Source organism: Vipera ursinii (genome assembly GCF_947247035.1).
Source record: "Vipera ursinii genome assembly, chromosome: 2".
NCBI lineage: Eukaryota > Metazoa > Chordata > Lepidosauria > Squamata > Viperidae > Vipera > Vipera ursinii.
Window position 1 is genome coordinate 90,956,533 of NC_139513.1, and position 20,491 is coordinate 90,977,023.

Below are 20,491 nucleotides of genomic sequence, written 5' to 3' on the forward strand. Positions count from 1 at the left end.
AGCGAAGCCCCATCCATGGGATGCAGGCAGCATGGGGAACCATGCCCCCTCCAGTCCACAGAAAAACCTCTATCCACGGAACCGGTCCCTGGTGCCCAAAAGGTTGGGGGCCGCTGCCTTAAACATTGCCATCCCATAGGATCTAGGAAGATGTCTTTTCTGTGTCAACACCCATCCCCTTGAAGTTCAGCAGACCACTACCCTCCTAGTCTTCCATAAAGCACTTAATGTTTGTCTTTTTCCTCAAGCCCTGGGATAGGGCGAGGCGTATGAAAGGATTTAATTGGGACATAGGAAGTTTAACTTTGGTGCCAGGTTTTTAATGTTTTAATAGATTTATGTCATGTTGCTATTACTGATGTGGTTTTCATTGTTCATTGGGAGTCACCCAGAGTTCATCACAAGATGGGCAGATATATGCATGCTTTAAATTAAATAAATAAATTCTGTTCTTGCTTTCCTTGACCACACCTATGAATACAATTGTACCTTTTCTGGGGAAAGGATCTGTACCTAAAGTATTATCATATCCTGATTATGGTGAGATAGAGAAAAATCTCAGGCATCTTAAAATGTATGTGCCCAACTTTTATCAGGCACTCCCTCTTATGATCAATGGACTCGGAGAGATTCCAAATGATTATATTGCTTGTTTTAATTCAGTTTTTCTGTTTAGGGCACCGATATTTCTCCACTATCTTATGACAAAACTGTTTTGTGGATTGGAAAGTTAAGCTCACTCTTTCGGTTTTGTTTTCAAACCTTTTCCTTGGCGGTCAGCTTTCTGAACCGGTTGTTGGCCTCAGTAAAGGTAAGGAACTCTGGACTCTCCTAGTTATTTGTCGATAATGGGAAGTGCAAAGGAGTTCTCATCACACGTATAATCTCAGATGGTTAAATCTTCAATCCTAGGCATGTCTTTTTGGTAAAAAGCTCATTGAGGCTTATTCCAAGTATGGAAATAATTGCAGGCTTACAACATAATCCTGTATGTACATAAGTACTGCGTGCATTAGTTTGATTTTATATCCCCACTTCCCTCCAAGAACTCAAACCAGCTTTCATGGGATCTGCTTTCATGTTTCCCCTTCTAAAAGCAACCCTGTGAGTTTGGTTGGAGAGAATGACTGGGTCAAAGTCAACCAATGAGGTTCCATTGAGCCTTGATCCAGCTGATCTTTCACCATGATGCTGTGACCTATGAGTATTTCACTGTTGATGTTTCAGTTTGTAAAAAGCATGAAAAGGGTAAAGTTATGGACTATATGGAAGTGCTGTTGGCAAGGGGGAAAAAACTGCACTTGGATTGAATTGAAGTCTGTCCTGAATGGGATTGGACACTCCCCCCTCAAAAAAAAAATCACACATTGTAGATGTTCCTTTTCCCCCAGCAGTCACTGGATTTATAGGTGGCAGCTGTAGCATGGAATATGTTTGTACAACTACAACTTTTCTGAGCCAGCTGGGTTTATAAAAAGTTATCCAAACCTTGGTTACAATCCATCTCAAATATGCAATGAGATTTATGCAGACTTACTCTTGAAAAGAGTCTGGAATTGCAACTGGTACAAAATGCAATGGCCAAGCTACAAGCAGGGCAAGGGATAAGGCCAGTGGTGGGATTCAAATATGTGAACAACCAGTCCTCTGTGTGGATGTCACTTCCACCACTGGATAAAGACCATATGATGCTATACTAAACGATCTGCTTTAGCTACCAATTGCCCACCAGGCACAATTTAAGATCCTTTGAAGTGGTGAAGGGTAGAGGGGATGATTCTTTGACAGATGGCTCCTTCCATGGTAAATCTGCCTGGATCCATAGATCAGCAGGAGAAGTCCTTCTGAAAACGACTCAATTTTATTTGTATTATTCATGTTACGTCTTACCCTCTATCTTTTTTATTGCTGTAAACTGTCTTGAGTGATGGAAAAGGCAGAAATGTATGGTATAAATTCAATAATAAAAAAAATACATTCTAGATCAGACATGTCAAACACAAGGCCCGGGTGCCAGATCCGGCCCGCGAAGTGGTTTCATGTGGCTCCCGAAGCCATCCTGGAAACAGTAAGGGAATGGTCCCGCTACCTTAGCCCTGGCCCAGAGACCCTCCTTCTGCCAGAGATCCCCAGATCTGTCCCACTCCTGCCCAGGCCCCCATAGGCACCCTTGATGCTAATGATGTAGAGCTGGCCATGCCCACCCAGATACTGATTTCTTATTTGGCATATAGGTATGGATATACAATGTGTGTGTTTTCAGCAACTTGCACAGAGCAGTCCTTTATTCTTTATATCTCTGTTTTAGGCACAGTTGAAACATCTCCGTTGCATCGCAATAGCTTGCCTACTTCTAGCAGCAAAAATCAACGAAGAAGATGAGGTAGGTGTCTTTTTAAATAAGTAAAGGTTTGGACTTAGTTGAGTAATGCACAAGATATTATTAAATGGGCCTGATGGGATGGCTCATTCATCAGTCTTCTTTGTCTTTCCCAAAACAACCTTTGCCTATTCATGATTTTTGGTGATGGTTCACAGAGGGGCCGGCTCCTGTCAGATTCTCATTGGCTTAGTTTACTAGTTAGTTTCTAGTAAACCCTTCCATGAAAAAAAAAATCAGAAATGTACACTGTTCAAATTCTCAGGGTTTTAAAGTGGAGTTGTTTATATTGTATAGTTGTATAGATTGTGTTTATATAGATGGATGTAGAAAAGGTCTATTTCTAAGCAAATAAGTTTTTTTTTCTTCCACTTAGTCATGTCCAATTCTCAGAGACTGCCTGGAAAAGTCCATCCAATTTTTTTTGGGTGTGTGTGTGTGTGTGTGTGGAAGGGGCAAGGTTTTTCAGAAAGCCATTGCCTCTTTCCTAGGACTGAGAGAAACTGATGGGCCCAAGGTCATACAGCTGGCTTTGTGCCTAAAATAGAACTAAAACTCATGGTTTCTATCTAACCTGGTGCCTTAATCACTACACCAATCTGTGTCTTTGTTTGTTTGTGATTGTATAGATTGTATCTTGGTGTAGATCTATTTCTAAGCAAACAAGATAACTACGGTAGTAGCTTGGAAAACATGACACTATGAATTATGAACCAAAGCATCAAATACAGATTATAATTGCACAGTTGAGGCTAATTTTTACACTTCACAATACAGGCTACTTCAGTGGATTTAGTCGCATACATAAAGAACTGGTATGGACGAATTAATTTTTATTAAAATGTATGAGAATATTGTCTTGTAATACACAGTTGAGCATCCTGGATGTTTTGATTTCAGAGAAGAATTGCTTTAGGTGTTACTCATTTATTACATGGACAATCCAGAAAGCAGCTCTTCATCTTTCAGAGAATTGTACACACATCACCATTACACAATACTTTGTAAGAACTTAGCTTCTTTTATTATGTTTCCATTTGTTTTTGAACAGTTAATACCATCAGTAAAGAAGCTGGCAGCACAGAGTGATTGCAAGTGTTCTCCAGCTGAGATTTTGAGAATGGAAAGAATCATACTTGATAAACTTCACTGGGATCTTTACACAGCAACATCAATGGATTTCTTAAACATTGTAAGCGTTAAACCTTTTGTTGGTTAAAAGACTAAGCTATCTTTTTTTTTAACATTAGTACACATATATTCCATTCTAGTTAGCATCACAAATGATACATCCTCAGTTACCTGCAAGTATTTCAAAGTGTATTTTTACCACAAAGATACTGAATTTCCATTTGAACATTCTACTTATTCCAAACACTTAAGTTTGATTTACGAATGTAAATTCCCATTTTGAAAGGACAACTGAAATGGATGTTTAAAAGAGATACTCATACTGTCCACTAGAGGTCTTTTTTCCCCTTTTGCATACTGCAAAAATATTTCTAACTATCTGACTCTTAATACTGTACATAAAAAACTTTCAAAAATTTTGCTACATTTCACAAATAGGTCATCTCAGATCAGCCTTTTTTTTTCACCCTGCATAAATGCACCTGACCCTCATTTTAGTTAAAATAGATCATTCTGATCTGGCACTTAAGTCATATCTTAACTGCTAAACATTTATAGAAAGAAAACTTCCTTTTAAGAAGTGACTATGTGCTATAGTAAGGCAAAAAAAATCAAGTGATACAACAGTGTCTTAATGCTTCTCCTTTACAATGAACAAGTGAGGTTTTTCCCTCCCATCCTGGAGAATTTTGTATAACCAATCAGGATGTTAACTTTATATTCCTACATGAGTGATTTTTATCACTCTCATTTCTTTGTGCTGGCTTGAAAATTACTATTTTCTTATTTATATAAATAAAGGAGCATTTGGACTTTCTGAATTTCCAATTGCGACAATGCAATGAATTCAGAATTAGTTACATTCAGTGAAAGCTTAAACATCTCAATATTTGGCAAATACGACACAAATTGTAACAATGGAACATAATAATCCCAGTTTAAACATCTGGCTGACTGTGCAACCATTATAATAGATTTTAGAGGTTCCTGCCATTAATAAGAATTAGTTTGCACTTCTGGTCAATGACATAGGAAAACGTACAAAGTTCATTTATTCATATATATATGCATGTATATATACATATATACATGAATGATGTAATATACTGATTGTTTCTCTTCTCTCCAGTTCCATGCCATGGTGATGTCCAAGTGGCCCCAACTACTAACTAGGCTGCCTCAGAGGAATCCTTGCCGCCATGTTGCATTCTTGACCAAACAGCTGCAGCACTGCATGGCTTCCCACCAAGTGTTGCAGTTTAAGGGTTCCACACTGGCCTTGGTGATCATTACTTTAGAGTTGGAGAGGCTGACTCCTGATTGGTTTCCTGCAATTACCGATCTGCTAAAAAAAGCACAGGTAGGAGTCAGGTTGGCCTCTGCAGCTTAAATTAGAGACCAACACCACGTTTCAAAAAGCAAGCAAGCAAGCAAACAGGGCAAGCTGTCAAGTTGATTGAAAACATTGCACGTTTTAAACAATGTACTTTTCAGGAGTGCTTGCAAGTAGTTGTTAGGATGCTGATTCTGTCCAAATGCAAAAGACCAGGTTAGTTTAATGGGACTTAATGTTCTGATGAATTAAAATCATTAGTGCGTTATATGGAACCATGGGCTCATGCTTCACTTAGTTCATATTTTCAGGTATTCCAGATGTTCTTACCTCAACCAAAGCATTGCCTCTGCTCTGGCAGCTGAGAATTTGCTAGCACCACTGTCTAGCCTGCTGCACAGTTTAGCTTTATAACCCGTTCAGATTTCCCACAGCCACGTAATGGGGTGGCTTAGTTAACTTCTTTATTACATCAGTTTGCATAGCCACCCATCTTGCAATTGTGATTCTGGGCAACAAACACAGGATTAAAACCACAAAACAAAAGCAAAGCAACAAGTAATAATAACAACAATGATGCCCAAGGTCTCAGGAAATTTTAGGGAGGCCAGTTTGGATATTAGCCAATGACATAATTCATAGCGTTAACTAGGAAAATCACCACTATTGAACCTTATAGTTTAATACAGAACTTGCTTTACTGTGTGCATTACACTGACTTCTTAAAGACAGAAAAGAAAGCCTTCTGTTATGTTCCCTTTTCCCTGTCCTCTTGAGCTGTTTAGTACTGGCTAAATATGGTTTCCCTGCCCAGTTGTGTTCGACTCTCATCTTCATTTCTTAGCCAAGGGAGCCAGCATTGTCTGAAGACATTTTACGTGTTCATGTGGACAGCATGGCTATATGCCAAGGGCTCATGGAACGCTGTTATCTTCCCAATGAAGTGGTACCTATTAATCTACTCGCATCTGCATGCTTTCAAATTGCTAGGTGGGCAGGAGCTGGGGCAGGAACGGAAGCTTACCCCATTGCATGGTGCTCGGGTCTTAAACCCAGGCTGTTAGTTTTCCAGCTGACAAGCTCAGCATCTTTAACCACTGAGCCATCATGCCCTCTTGCTAAATAACAATTGAGCACTGAAAATAAATATGGATCTCTTATTACTACCAATGAACTTCAAGGCTTCATGGATGCAACAAAGTTCTCATGAAACAGAGCCAAAACTGGGAAAGTGTTTAGGTTTAGGTTTATTAAATTTGTGTGTGGTTCTCCCATTGTTGTGCAGCTACATTTCCAGCTCAGATGTCTATGGATAATGGATAAGGCTTTTGTTTTCTTGTCTGCCTTGTTCCATCAAAGGGCATTTGCTCGATGATTTGAAAATAAAAGAAAGATGCAGCATTTCTTGCCACACTATGCAAGGATTGGAGTCTGTGGCTAAAAAACAAACCACATCTGCTGTATAATACTTCTGTTGGTTCAGGACTCATTGCACATCATTTATCTTGAGGGAGCAGCAGCTTTAAAGCAGAGCACTTACCCTAATTTTGGTTTATAGTACATTCACAGCATTAAAAAAATAATTCTAACATGAAAAGACATAAAAATTTCACATTGGGTGTGAAAGCATATCCAGATTTCCCGTTTGTTGTTGGCATTGAGTCTGGGGATAGACTTGACTGGTTTTATAGAACAAACTTGCTGGAATTACTGGAGTTAAACTGAGAGACTTTTAAACTGAGAGACTGATAGCAGCTAAAAATTAAGGAAATGAGAAGGAAATAGCTTTATCATATTGAATTTGTATTATGTGGCAGATCGATAGCAGCAAATTCATCCACTGCAAAGAACTTGTTGATCAGCAGATCTTGGGCTTCCAGCTACCCAACGCTGTCTACATTTTCAACCCTGCAAATCAAAACATCCAAACTCACCGGGCTGAAGGATTACCCTGCTATTATTCCATGGAGAAGAAAGAAAAGCAGTTTAAAATGCATACCTCACTCCTCAGAGGCAACGCTTATGAGGATAACCTGCAGATTGATGAATTCTATGATGGATTCAAGTACTTGTACAATGAAGATGGGACCTCAGAAGCTGGACACAACAGTGAGACAGGAAATGACTATGTTCAAGGGCAAGAGGAAAGTATCGGTGCTTGCCCACCTTTACAACCTGCCCCTCATATCGATTAGAGATGCCCATAGAGAAAAAAAGGGACCAAATACTAAATAAAGCCAAGGCCAGTGGTGGGATTCAGCTGGTTCGCACCACTTCGGCAGAACCGGTAGCTAATTTTTGTTGCCCAGGCCCAGAATGGACTTCCGGAAGCAGCATCTACACAGAGAACCGGTTGTTCACATATTTGAATCCCACCACTGGCCAAGGCTATTTCTAATATTTCATTAGTGAGGACTATGTATTAATCCAAAGTATTGCTTATACTGTAGCTTTCAACTTTCCATTTTTTAAAAATTATTTGACCAGACTTGTTTTGATTAGATAAAAATATCTAAAAAAAACATATTTGGACTATGAGGAGCTACAAGGGAAAACCTCAGATGTCCCATGCTTAAAAATATTGATGGGGGAGGAATAGGAATTTGCCTAATTTCTTAGGATAGCTTAAGATGTTTCATGTCTATGGAGATTCTCAGTCATCCAGGTCATAGTTATCCCAAAGATGCTTTTTCACAAGGCAACTGGACTTTCTTGTTTTTCTTTGAAGACATTTCTCATCCAAGAAGCTTCTTCAGCTCTGACTGGGTGGTGGGGAATGGAAAGATTTATCCTCCTACAGAATGCAAATGAACAGCTGTCTGCAGGAGGATAAATCTTTCCATTCCTCACCATCCAGTCAGAGCTGAAGAAGCTTCTTGGATGAGAAGCGAAATATCTTCCAAAAAAAAAACCAACCTTAAGATGTTTGTTATTATTCAGAAACTAAGTTGGTTCTCCTATCATTTGTTGAATTTCTGCAGATGAGTTCTCTTGCCAGAAGCTAAGGCTGCAGGTCTGAACTGTTAAGGCAGAGATTTACTTGATGGCAAAACATCTAAAGCACCACTGGGCCATTCCCTTAGCTGAAATGAGTTCAGCTGCTAGTGAAATTACGGTACAGAAAAGAGGCGGCTTATTGAGCAGTGTAACTTTTCTGGTTGTTGACTGATGTTCTGAAATGAGGTAGCACTGTAATAAATGGTCAGCACCCTTCAGATCCAAAGGTTTTCAGTTGATGGATAGGCTTTACAAGCGAGCAATTCATTTATTTTTTATTTTTACACTGCTGAATGCCACAGCCATGGCTTTCCATCCCTATATAAACAGACATCGATCGAACAAACATGGAAAAAAGAGGGTCCCAAGCTCTATCTTGTGCCCCCAAATCCCACCCTTTCTTGGACTGTGGGCCCCTGTTCACAATCAGGTGGGCTTCTTCATTCCCAATCCTGCAATGCACTTTAATGGAACTGCCCTGAAACAGTATCTCGAAGCTACAGCTGGTACAGAATGCAATGGTGCAAGCAGTTTGATGATCACTTCTTGATCAATGCATGCTGCACTTCTGCTTTGCAGGCTGCACTGGCTGCCAGTATTCTTTGTTCAAGTCCATAGTGCTGCTTGTAACCTAGAAAGCTGTTCGTGGCATTGGGCCAGGAGGAGCCACCTCCCCATTTATGTTCAAGGTCCCATTAAGTCTGGCAGAAGAGGTGTGCTCTGGGTCCAATCTATTAGGGAGTGCCATTTGGTGGGGCCCAGGAAGAGAGCCTTTTTGTCATTATGTCCACCCTTAGGAATAACACACACACACACACAAGATTAGGTTAGCCTTGACTTTATCATCCTTTTTTAGGTTGTAAAGATATGGTTCTGTTACCAGGCCTGGGAGGCAGGCTATGTGGCTGAGTGCATACAGTGGTTAGGGTGTGTTGATTAGTTTTTGATGAGTCTGATTTTACCCCAACTGTGGCTTATATGTGTGCTGTTGTTTCTTGCTTTTTATTTATTTATTCACGCTATTTATTAAATTTATAAGCCACCCATCTCACTATCCAAAAACTTTCCCCCCCCAAAAAAAACTATTATCAGAGTCATGAACTTGAGATGGACAGCCATATAAACTGAATGAATGAATAAATATATATTTTTAAAGCTGATCAGGTTTGCACACACAAGACAGGGAGGAAAACCTAGTGTGAGTTTTGAGAGAAAGCAGCTTATTGTTTCGAATTTGTCATCCCCACCCCCAAATTATCTTTCAATGCTGTATATTGCCCAGAGTCTTATGGAGGAGTTGGATGGCCTTTTAAATCCGGCAAATGAACAAACTCCTGATTTGCAACATTAGTCATGGCTAAAAGGATCAACAGTTGGATTCTCTCTTGTGAGAATCTTTTTCTATCTGATGCTACTGTGATGTAATGAACTTTTCACATGAATGCTGTGAATCCAGGTGAAACAAACCACACACAAAAAACAAAAAGTCCTCATTCCTTACCTGTTTCCTAGTGGATATTGGACTATATAGCTCTACACATGTTAATATAGGCAAGTGTTCATTATTATTAGTTTTGTTATATCAGAAATTAATTTAGAAAGTGAGCTCCCTTCCATGCATCTTTCAGCTGGCCTAGGCAGCATTTTCAAATCGTCCGCTTGAAATAGTTGCATACCTGGTGATCATGTGAATGAAATAAGCGTAGTGAAAGGTATAACTTGAGAATATATCACAGCAGCAGCAGTTTGAATGCTGGGTCTTTCCCCCAATCATTATGAAGATTCTTGTGTGTGCTCAAGAACTCAAAATAGTGTCTTGCCAGATTCACGGTGCAAACAGTCCTTGACTTACAACTGGTAGCTTAGTGACCAAAGTTACGATGGACCAAAAAAAAAGAAAGATACTTACCACTTGGATGACTGCCCCCCTCTTCAGTCATGTGACCACAATTTGGGCACATGACTGCATTTAACTTTTTTTTTGCCTGAAACTAGTGTTTATTTCTGGTTTCCAGCAAAATGCCTGTTGTGGACAATGGTTCCCTTAACAACCATGGTAATTCAGTTAATAACCACCACAAAAATGTTGCAACATCAGGTCAGTCATGTGATGGCCTGTTTAACAACCAGCACAACTTACCACCGTAATTCCAGGCTTAAATATGGTCCTAAGATGAGGACTACTTATATATGAACACTGCTGATACAATAAGGGACAGAGGAGTTTAAGTTATGCAATATATTAAAATGTAAAATTTACTATTTTTCATATGCTTTGATGTCTCCTAAGGGTCATTTTGCAAAATGTCTTGACTTTCCTTTCAAATTATAGGACCAAAAGCATCATTGTAAACTGTGACTTTTTATATTTTTAATATCGTCTATCTGGGGGAGGGTTCTTTTTTTTAAAAAAAAAAGTGGGTGTTTTTGTTCAATAAAATCTAATTTAAAATCTTAGGTCTAATTTGTCCTTTCTTGATTTTGTTTTTTCTCTTGGAAATAAGGCATAGTTCTTCTGACTTTTGCAAATAAAAAACAAGCTAGTGCATTGAAGACATTGCGGTTGTGTAGATTCTTATCTGAAATATGCCTTGAACTCAACAGATCTTAACCTCTGAACAGGTATGCATTTAATGGGCTATGGTCTTAGCAACCAAATTCCTGAAACTTCCTTCAGTTTGCAAACTATACCTACACAATGCACACTTTCTTATAGAATGAAGCACATTCTGTGTACTTCTACAGCATGTGGGAAATCAGACAGTTCAAGGGTTGGGAAAAGGACGTGAAAAGGAGCAAACAAATTGCCATGAAAACATTATAACTATCAGGGCGGTGTACAGAATTCTATGGGGAAATTAATGCTACCCAGTCATGTACATCCCTTAGATGCAACAGTTTTCAATGGCTCTCATGAGGACATTATTTAACGACCGACTAACATGAGAAAATCTGCAGCATTTGGCTAAGCTTGAACTCTTGGTATTAAACTTTTTTTTCTGATAGCATATACAGTAATTCTACAAATATCCAACATATTTTGGATGTTATGTAGGACTTCAGCGGAAGAAAATTCAGTTACTCTTGTTTTCCATAAATGAAGAAATTAATATAAGATGTTTCATTCCAGGAATCAGAGTTCAGAGTAATGAAGATTTTTTTAAAAAGTTATTGGGGGAGGCAGATCACGTCTGTATCTTGTTGCAGTATGGGAACTGGTCCCCCAAATTTGAGTTATATTGTGGGACTGCTTTAGCTGAATCCAAGTATTGTCTCTGAAAGCATTTCTGCCATTTCAAGACCTAATCAACAGGTCCCCAAAGGGGACTCACATCATGGCTATGCCAAAAGCAGCATTTTCTTTGCTTTCAATCGGAACTCAGTGGTTTCTTGTTTGTAAAATCTTCTGGGGCAATTGTTTGTGTCGTTCTATCTTGCCATAAATGTGAAAGGCAGAAAACAATAGTAACTAGATGTTCATAAATTCCAAGATGACATGAAAATAGTATCCCTAGGTGTTTCACAGTGATTGTCCTCCAATTTTTTAGATGTCTGGGGAGGCTAGAAACTTTAAAAAAAAAAAAAGCAAAAATGCATTTCTTAGCTGGGTTTATCAAGAGACAGTTCTTGTGACCAAAGATGCTAAATGCTATTCTGTCTTTCCAACAGATACTTCTGCACTTAAATCAGCAAATTGGGGAGTGAAGAGGGGAGATAGCACACATTGTTCATTTTTAGCAAATTTCACCAAAGTAGCCAGTGACTGCCACTGCTATAAGATCCCTTCAGTTTGGGGATTTAATGATTTCAGCCTCTCTTCCATTCAGCTTAATGTTCTGTTGTGGTATCTTGAGATAACCATGTGCATGGCCACTTTTCTTCCTTCCAAATGTAGCAACAGGGTCCTTCTGATTCAGATTACTCCTACTCGTCCTGAGGGGTCCCTGGCCAGTTTCCTGAAAGTACAGGAAATTGCTGTGTACTTCAGAACAATGTAGGACACTAACTTCATAGCAATTATTGCATTTCATCCAAATGCTATAGGTCAGTTTGGATATACTGGCCTAATTTACAGAACTCTTCTCCCAAATAATGTCTTAATGTAGAGTCCTTCTACACTCCACTGGCAAACTGAAGGACCAAATGTAAATTTATTTTGTAACTCAACTTCGATGTATTTGGCTTCCCACATTAGAACGTTTTACGGCAGAACAGGTTAGGATCTGTGCATTTGGGCTATGCATAAACATCCCTTTTGCTAAAGGAAGGGGTCTGTAGATGGTTTTCTTGTTGTCTTATTTCAAGATCTTAACAATAAGCCTATTAACCATGGAATTTCTCCACCTCTCCCATTTAGTTGTCCTTTAAAAATGGTTCATAAGAAGATTTAATTTATTATTTGGAGACAGAACAGGTTTGGGGCTTTGTGGTATTAAATAAAAAACAGATGCACATAAAGAAAGGGAGAAGACAAAAATGATCTGAAGAGACAAGAATGGGAATGTTCCTCTATCAAGTTGGGCACAGCAATTTAATGAGTTATTTTCCTTTCATACAAAATGTCTCATTATACAGACATAAGGGGGAACTTCTGCAAAGTTAGTGCTAAGAGATTCTAGAAATCCATAGAAAGGTTAGAGATAATTTAAAATGATCTTTGATGCCCCAGTTTGAAACATGCTGACATTATTAGTGTTTTTTTTTAAGGTGGGGCTTTTCTCATGTAGGGCTTCTAAATTACATTTTTTTTAAAAAAAAGATCCATTAAAACTAAAGACATTTTTAATGGATCTACTTTATAACTAAACACATCGAATCTCTGTTTATAGTAGAAGTAAAACAATTGCTAAAACATCAAATTCATTCTGAATACTTTCTCAGTGTGTTCACTCTGTCATTGGGAAACTTTGCTGGGCTTTCTTTCTCCACATAGGAAAATTAGTTTTATTTATTTATGTTAGTACATGCCATGCATTTAGTCTGAATCAAACATTTATAGGTGAATGATCAGTTTCTACTTAATCAAGGAACCTGATTAGGCAGTGCCGTCCAAACCAATCTCTTCTGTGAATATATTTCAAGCATTAAAAAAGTAGAAGCACCAATTAAAACTCTTCTGCATGAGATGTTTTGGCCTTAATAAATCTTCTAATTTACATATCTTCCTGATGTAATGGAGCACGAACTGGGAAGACTAAAGAAGCTACAGAAAGAACAAGAAAGAGTATTTAGATTTCAGGCTCACTTAATTGCATCAAACACACTGCAAGAAAACACACTCTGCAAAAATATCCCTGCTGCTTGTTCAAATGTCAGCAGTATGATTTTCTTCAGATGGAGAGAAGGTTCAGCAGTTTGCTCTCAATAATTCCAGTCATAAAATAAAAAGAGATCAGAGTCAATAGACTGTAATGTTTGCAGATCGTCATTGCCATGCAGAACTGAGAATAGCTTTGAAGGTGGGGGGGACAGTGGACCGGGTTTTCAGAAGTTCTTACCTCCAGGACCATATAAACTCCAATAAGATCTATATGGTAGGTGATGCATAGGGACAGAGGGTCCCATTTCAATATATATATATATATATATATATATATATATATATATATATATATATATATATATATATATATATATATATATATATATATATATAGGCAAAGGTACCTTAAGCAGACCTTAATCGAGCCAACACAACTTTTCCTTGATTCTGACCACAAAACATATACTTACTTCATCGTGAGAAACTTTCTGATAGAACTTTCTCAAAAGTTCTTTTTACTACTTAGAATATGACATAAGAATAGCCCAGCAGAAACCAAGTGGTTCCTCTTTACTCCAAGTGTAGTTTTCAAAAATTTCACTACAGAAAGCAAGCTGCTTTATAGGCAATGTTTGCTTTAACTACTTCTGTAAAGACTAAATACTTTCAATGATCTCTTCACGATGACAGAAACCTTAAAGTCATAGATAAGTACCTACGCACTGATGATGTTACCTAGTTGGGTAATGGAAGGTCTGCAAGCAGACAACCAAGCTTAGAGAAACGCCATAGTTCAATCTTGAGCTACATGTGTTCTCTTTCATTGGTACTCCTATAAAACAGAGGTCATATTCAACAGATGCCCATTTAAGAAAAAGACAACCAGCAAGAGATAGTGTTCTTCATTCTAAAATGACATATACCTACAATGTTGGACTAGAACTAATCTCATATATTTGCATCTCAATTTTAAAAATGCACCTTGCATTCTTTCTGTGATGCATTATCCTTGCTAATTAGCATTTCATCAGATTACCAATGCTTCTATGTCTATCCAATTATATAGTTACCCAATGCATTACAACTTATGTCTTGCTTAAGATACCGTGTTTCCCAGAAAATAAGAGCGGGTCTTATATTAATTTTTGCTTCAAAATAAGACGTGTTAGGTCTTATTTTGGGGAAAATGTGGTACTAATTGTGTCCATCTGATCTTAACTAGGGCTTATTTTTGAGGTGCAGTTTATATTACGAGCATCTTAAAAAATCATACTAGGGCTCATTTTCCAATTTGGTCTTATTTTGGGGGAAACACAGTAGTCTACTTCAGCAAAACAAAATTAAATATAATCACTGTAGCAGCAGGAGGGTTGAGTCCTAAAAGTCACCCTGCCTCCATGAGATTGATTAGGAATGGCTGTTTTATTCATTATTCTGTTTCCTTATAAGGTACATACATTTTGCTACCATGGTCTAGTATTGCAAAATCATTAAACACTTAATGATTCTATCTATATATTAGTTCAGGATAATTGATCTCATGTTCACAACCCTACATGTCTCCTTTTTCTGTTCTGAGGTTTTAAAGAAAGGGACATGGACAATGAATCGGGCCTGTAGTAACAAAAAGCATAAACAAACTCAATGTTCTTTTACCAATACATTTTCATAAGAACTGTAATTATAGTTATTTTTCATTATAGTTAACCTTACCTATTGATATTATATTCTTTAAAAAATAACCCCACTATTAAAACTGTGTTTTGAGTGCAAATCTACATTGTTATCATACAGAACACATATCACTTATGTTATCCATCTTAAAAATATATTTTCAGGATTTTGAGAATGGAAATCTCTCTGCCCCATTATCTCTATGTATTATCCTCCACAACGTGAGCATCCTTCAGCTCAGAATTTCCCAGCAACTAAAGCAATTCCACCAGTGTAGTATATCTTTAGGTTCCTAATTAAAGTCTTTGAGGTTAACAATGTGTTTTTCTTTCATAACTGAAACCTGATTATGAAATCATCTCTTTTTAAAATGCAGACAAATCCCGAATTCCACCATAAAAATTGTTCAGGATTGCTGGCATCAATGAGAATATGGTTTTACCCCAGGCACATCAGTTTTAAGGGTGCAAATATTATATTTATATAATACGTTACAAGAATTTTTCAAGTTAGAATTGACTGAAATGTATAAAAATAAAAGCACAGAACTTAAAATGAAATGTAATATTTAATAAAAAGAAGTACAAAGAAAGCTGAAAAAGTGGTTAAAAAACTACCAAAACCATAATGCAAGAACAATACATAACACTTCATTAAAAGAAATTGATGGGTTCTCCTCTTGACAGTTTAAAATATCATTCTGTATGATTGTCCAAGTGAAGGTTTTTGCTTCTGAAAACATTGTGTACTGAACCATTACTTAAATTACACAAATTTAAAAAAACAGGAAAATATAAGATATTTAAAATCAATGGAAGATGCAGTTTTCCACTAGTCAAACATAGAAAATAATGTAGGAAACAGATTGTTGTTGTTTTTTCCTGTTTTTCTTACTTCACACAACAGAGGTAAATCTTCAAGTTTAGTTTAAGATTTAATTTAAGGTTAGTGTCACATTATAATAACTAACTTATTAAATAACAATGAATAGAACTACTAAATGCAATTTGGTCCCATAAAGAAATACAAAGTACCAAATCAGACCTCAACCAAGAAAAGGATATTAGTTTCCACTGGGGACGAATATTACAAATAGTTTAACAAAGACGGTAGCAAAATTGAGGCCCATATTTCAATGAAAGTAACAGGCACCACAACATAAAATATGCACTCAAATAACACTAATATTATAATAATTAATATGTTAAATACATTCTGAATGTCTTCCTCAGACATATATTGCCATTTCGCTATGCCTTCTACATATTTTATATTTATTATTATTCCCACCTTCTTAATTAATTTCCAAAACAAGACAGTATCAAACTGAGGTCCAGAAAACCAACTGGACACCCCCCCCCCAAAAAAAATGTTCTGCATAGAAAAGATCTAATTGGCTTTCACAATTGTTAGAAAAAAATTCCTAACCTGATTCATTTTGCATATTTAATAGAACTCTATTCTACCGCCCTGCAGTCTCCTTAGCATGCATTAATTTTTCAGGCTCATGAGAAAAATTTGCCTCCCAAAGAAATTTTGTTTTATGCCTTTAACCAATCATGTACCAGAACTGTTACCATCTCCATAGCAATACAATAGATCTATTCTGCACTGCAATTTGCCTTCAGTAATTATCCAGTTGCATTTTAGAAAATATATTTCATTTTAATAAAGGCACAGCCTTTATAAAAGAAAAAAAAAGATTAAAATGCGAGCCTGAAACAGTATAACTTGAAGAGGCTTGCAATTAAAAAGTACCTTTACAATTTTTTTTCCCACGAGGTTTTTTTCCTCTCTTAAAAATATCAAGTAATACTGTAGCATGATTTTCAATATATTCAGACATTGGCCATAGATTAAATGACAAAAGACTAAACAGTCTTTCAACATCCAGGCAAGAAGCTTCTGCAAGAAAATGTACAAAACAAAGAACCTCAGGATAACTATATAGTTATATTCTACTTTTGGAAAGGGAAGAAAATGCCTATTAGTTTTCATTTTAAAAAAGGCAGGCAATGCTCTAGCACCGACAAAAATTTAAAGAGAAGGACAACTAAAACACTTCCCCAGGCAGAAAGTTGTGTGAACATATGCTCAGTCAACACTATAAGGCAAGGGAGAGAAAACACGTTTCCATCCAGTTCTATGGATGGCACGAATAGCTGCTGTGCATTTGGTTTTCTTATCAATTTTCTAGCAAAGAAAATTTGTATCTTTTAATGGCAGTAAGGTGAAGCTTAAATAAACTCCACTTAAGCTTGGTTCAATTTTCTGACAGCTTTTTTTATGTAATAGAAATGTTTTGTAATTAATTTTTCCATCAGGAGACACTGTATAATTGGAAATCTTGCATTCGTCAAGGTCCATTCGAATACAGTGTAAATTTGGATTTCCATACATAACAAACAGACCAACTGGATCCCAAAACTGCCGGTCATGTACTAAGCCAGCCTTTTCAGACTCACACTTCAGTTGTACATTTCTCCAAAGCACGTAACAAAAGAGACAAGTCACATTTTATACAGTAAACTGTACATACGTAACAATTTAAATCAGCACAAAATATGATTTGAAAGCTGCTAAAACGTTTTAATTGGCCTAATCTTAATTGACCTATTTTTTCCAGAACCTCTGCTATCAACGCTTTCTCCATTTTTTTTGCCTTACCTCTACCATATACAGCAATTCATAGTACTTGCAGTACTTGAGAATTGCAATAATTATCAACTGTTTTAAAATAGCCAAAACACCTTGGCTAAAAACACAGGTGTACTTAAGGGGAAAGAACCAACTTCAAAAGGTAGAGATTAATGCTGAACTTTTTATTTTATTTTTTAAAAAAGTAAAGTACGATTGTCTGTGTTCTACCACTAATTATGGAGTCATTTTCAATTTAAAAATTTGAGGATAGAATTAATTAAAGGAATTGTGTCTCTGCTAAATCCTACAGCAAATTTATGTCCTCTTAAAACTTGTCTTGAATAATATTTCAGTCACCAATAGGAATGCTAAGCTTTCTCATATTATATTTCTTATTTAAATATAAAGTTAAGAACGTTGTCTCAAAACGTTTTTGATCAGAAGTAACATCCTGATTATCTCTCCCTCAAAAGAAATTGGAAAAATTAAAACAAAACAGGTGACCAATGGTAACTTTTACACTGCTATCTCCCTGCCTATATTGCATCTTACAAATTGACTAGACATATTTAGGGCCATTTGATACCCAGAGGGTTGGTTGTTCAAAGAGTTTAAAACAAATATGTTGTGCTGCAATTACCTTCCCGACATTTCAGAGCTAAACATGTGAAGAATTTCCACCTCAAATCTGCAAAGGCAAATCAAATCATTCTTTTTCTTAAACATGCTAATTTCCTGCATGGTCACCATCCATTCTTGAAAAAAGGCAGGTGATGAGTTTCTCATGCTGCTTCCTTTGCACAGTGGGATGGCAGAAGGATTCACAGGGTGGGAAAACAACAATTAACATACATATGAATATACAGAGTCCACTCATGGCATTGTAATCTATGTGTGAGATTAACTGAAACAAAAACATAAAAAACATGAATTAAACTATAGAACTCAAATATAATAAGAACATAATAGCATGGGGGGGAAAATAAAGATGATGTGACCCTTTGGGAGATGCCATAAATGCCCAACCAAATTACACCCGTCTCAAAAATCTGCAAGCAGGTAATTGCAGTTAAACTCAACCAATTTACCTTAATTAAAGATTAGACTGACATATATGAGGCCTCATGTTCAATCTCTAGTATTTTTCCAGTTTTAAGATTTGTGGTAGCAAGAGTGACTGTCTCTAAGACCTCCAACCAGCAAGGATTCAGCATGTGGTACCTACTTATTTGTTCCAAGATATCCAAATTGTTGCCAGGTTCAGGAACATTGCATTTAGTGAAAACAGATTATTTTACAAATAACTATCTGAAGCATTAATTTCTTGAAACAGGAGGATACGGGAAAGATACTAGTAGCTGTCCATCTTCTTTCAACTCCTGTCCTCTTTGTCTGATTGGTCTAATAGGAGTACATTAATAGGTTGTTGAAGGCAATGTACAAATTCTAGAAGTGAAATGAAATAATTGGATGGGACTAACAAACAGTAAATGCATCTGCTCAAGAGCATCATGGGCAGGATTCCCTACAGAATTCATACGTCCCCTGCTGAACAAATCCAATTTGGATCTTTTGGTTCTTACAGTTCAATTTATGTGGTTTCCAAGTTCATGTTGGAAGGAAGCCAGGTATTAACAACATTCAACTGGAGGATGCAATGGCCTTGCTTGACAAGGACACCTTCCTACCTCACAACTATTCTGCCTTTTCTATCTCTATAGCCTCTCATTTATGCACCCACTAAATGTAATTTCCTTCTATTTGTATAATTTTACTACTGCTGCCTATGGTACAGTTTCTGGCTTCTGCAAGGCATATAGGTAGCTATCGCCCATGCGATGTGTGACTTTCCAAATCCGGCTGCCTTTTATCACTAGTAAGGTTTAAAAGGGTAGGCATCATGATATGGTACTGGCAAGAGAGAGAGAGAGAGATAATAAGTGTGCTGCAGAAGTTTAAAGACAGTCTAAATGGGAAATATTCTTGATTCTTTAATTTGGAAGGTGGGAAATGTATTTTCTTAAAATAATCTTGGGTAAGAAAACACAAACCATGATGCCATTGTATATTAAAGTGCTAACTTGAGATACAATCAATAAACTTTGGTGTATAGTCTGCTTTTCCTTCATCTTTGAATGCTTATTAAAAGTAAAATGTAGATTTCTTAATTCAAGACCTGATCTACTAGAAATAGCACAAGTATCTTTAAATATTCTAAATCTCATTTTTAGCTGAAGTTACTTCGAAGAACAAACTCTGGAGAAAAACATTTCGCTTTTAGTTGTTGATTCAGCACAAGCAATATGAATTAATGCAAATATTGAAAATGTATCTTATGGAATGTAGGCAGTAGAAAATGTGGTATGGCCACGGGTTGGTTTTGCTTTACATGAGGATAATACAGCTTCAACATTATTGAGACATCTACAGAATCTGAATATGGGGAAGGTTTTGCTATAGGTCATTCAAATTGTGCAACTAACAGAGGATACTTCTCTATCTAAGCAGCAGACTTTTAAAAAATATGTCTGATATCGGATCCAACTAAACAATTTTCATGTTTACTGGCTTATATTTTTCACAGAGCAGATATCCAGCATGTCTGACTGAAAGGATCTTGGGCAACATCATCAGGAAAGGTCTCTGCATGATAACCTGAACAGCTCCTGTCAGCAAATAAGTTTAGTTGGTCCAAGGATCACATTTTTTTGTTCCAAATACAGAGCACATGATTAATATACCAACACTGAGAAGGATAAGTGTACATTTATGGAACATAAATCATACTCTAAAGTTAAGCACTCTTGTATACGCTAAGTGCTTCTATTCCTCAATTCATTGTTTTCTGCTCTTCACTTTGTAGCAATAGCACTAGCACTTAAGACTTATATACCGCTTCACAGTGCTTTACAGCCCTCTCTAAGTGGTTCACAGAGTCAGCCTATTGCCCCCAACAATCTGGGTCCTCATTTTTCCGACCTCGGAACTTTGGAAGGCTGAGTCAACCTTGAGCCTGGTGAGATTTGAATTGCCCAACTGCTGGCAGCTGGCAGTCAGCAGAAGTAACCTACAG

The 20,491-nt window shown here is 37.0% G+C and overlaps 1 protein-coding gene across 6 annotated transcripts in view; it reads right to left on the bottom strand.

The window, feature by feature from the left end:
* Positions 1 to 4,625: 4,625 nt before the first annotated feature.
* SEPTIN8 (septin 8) overlaps positions 4,626 to 20,491 on the bottom strand; it is a gene marked incomplete at its 3' end in the record, with an annotated part of 90,649 nt that continues 74,783 nt past the window's right edge. For 3 of the 6 annotated variants that reach the window (XM_083354392.1, XM_083354391.1, XM_083354397.1), the window contains one exon: positions 4,626 to 4,856. In XM_083354392.1, the coding sequence (XP_083210518.1) occupies positions 4,691 to 4,856 (166 nt within the window). Of the gene's footprint in view, positions 4,857 to 12,366; positions 13,045 to 15,370; positions 18,323 to 20,491 lie in introns of those variants that run through there. The other 3 variants (XM_083354394.1, XM_083354393.1, XM_083354395.1) reach the window with 3 other exon arrangements.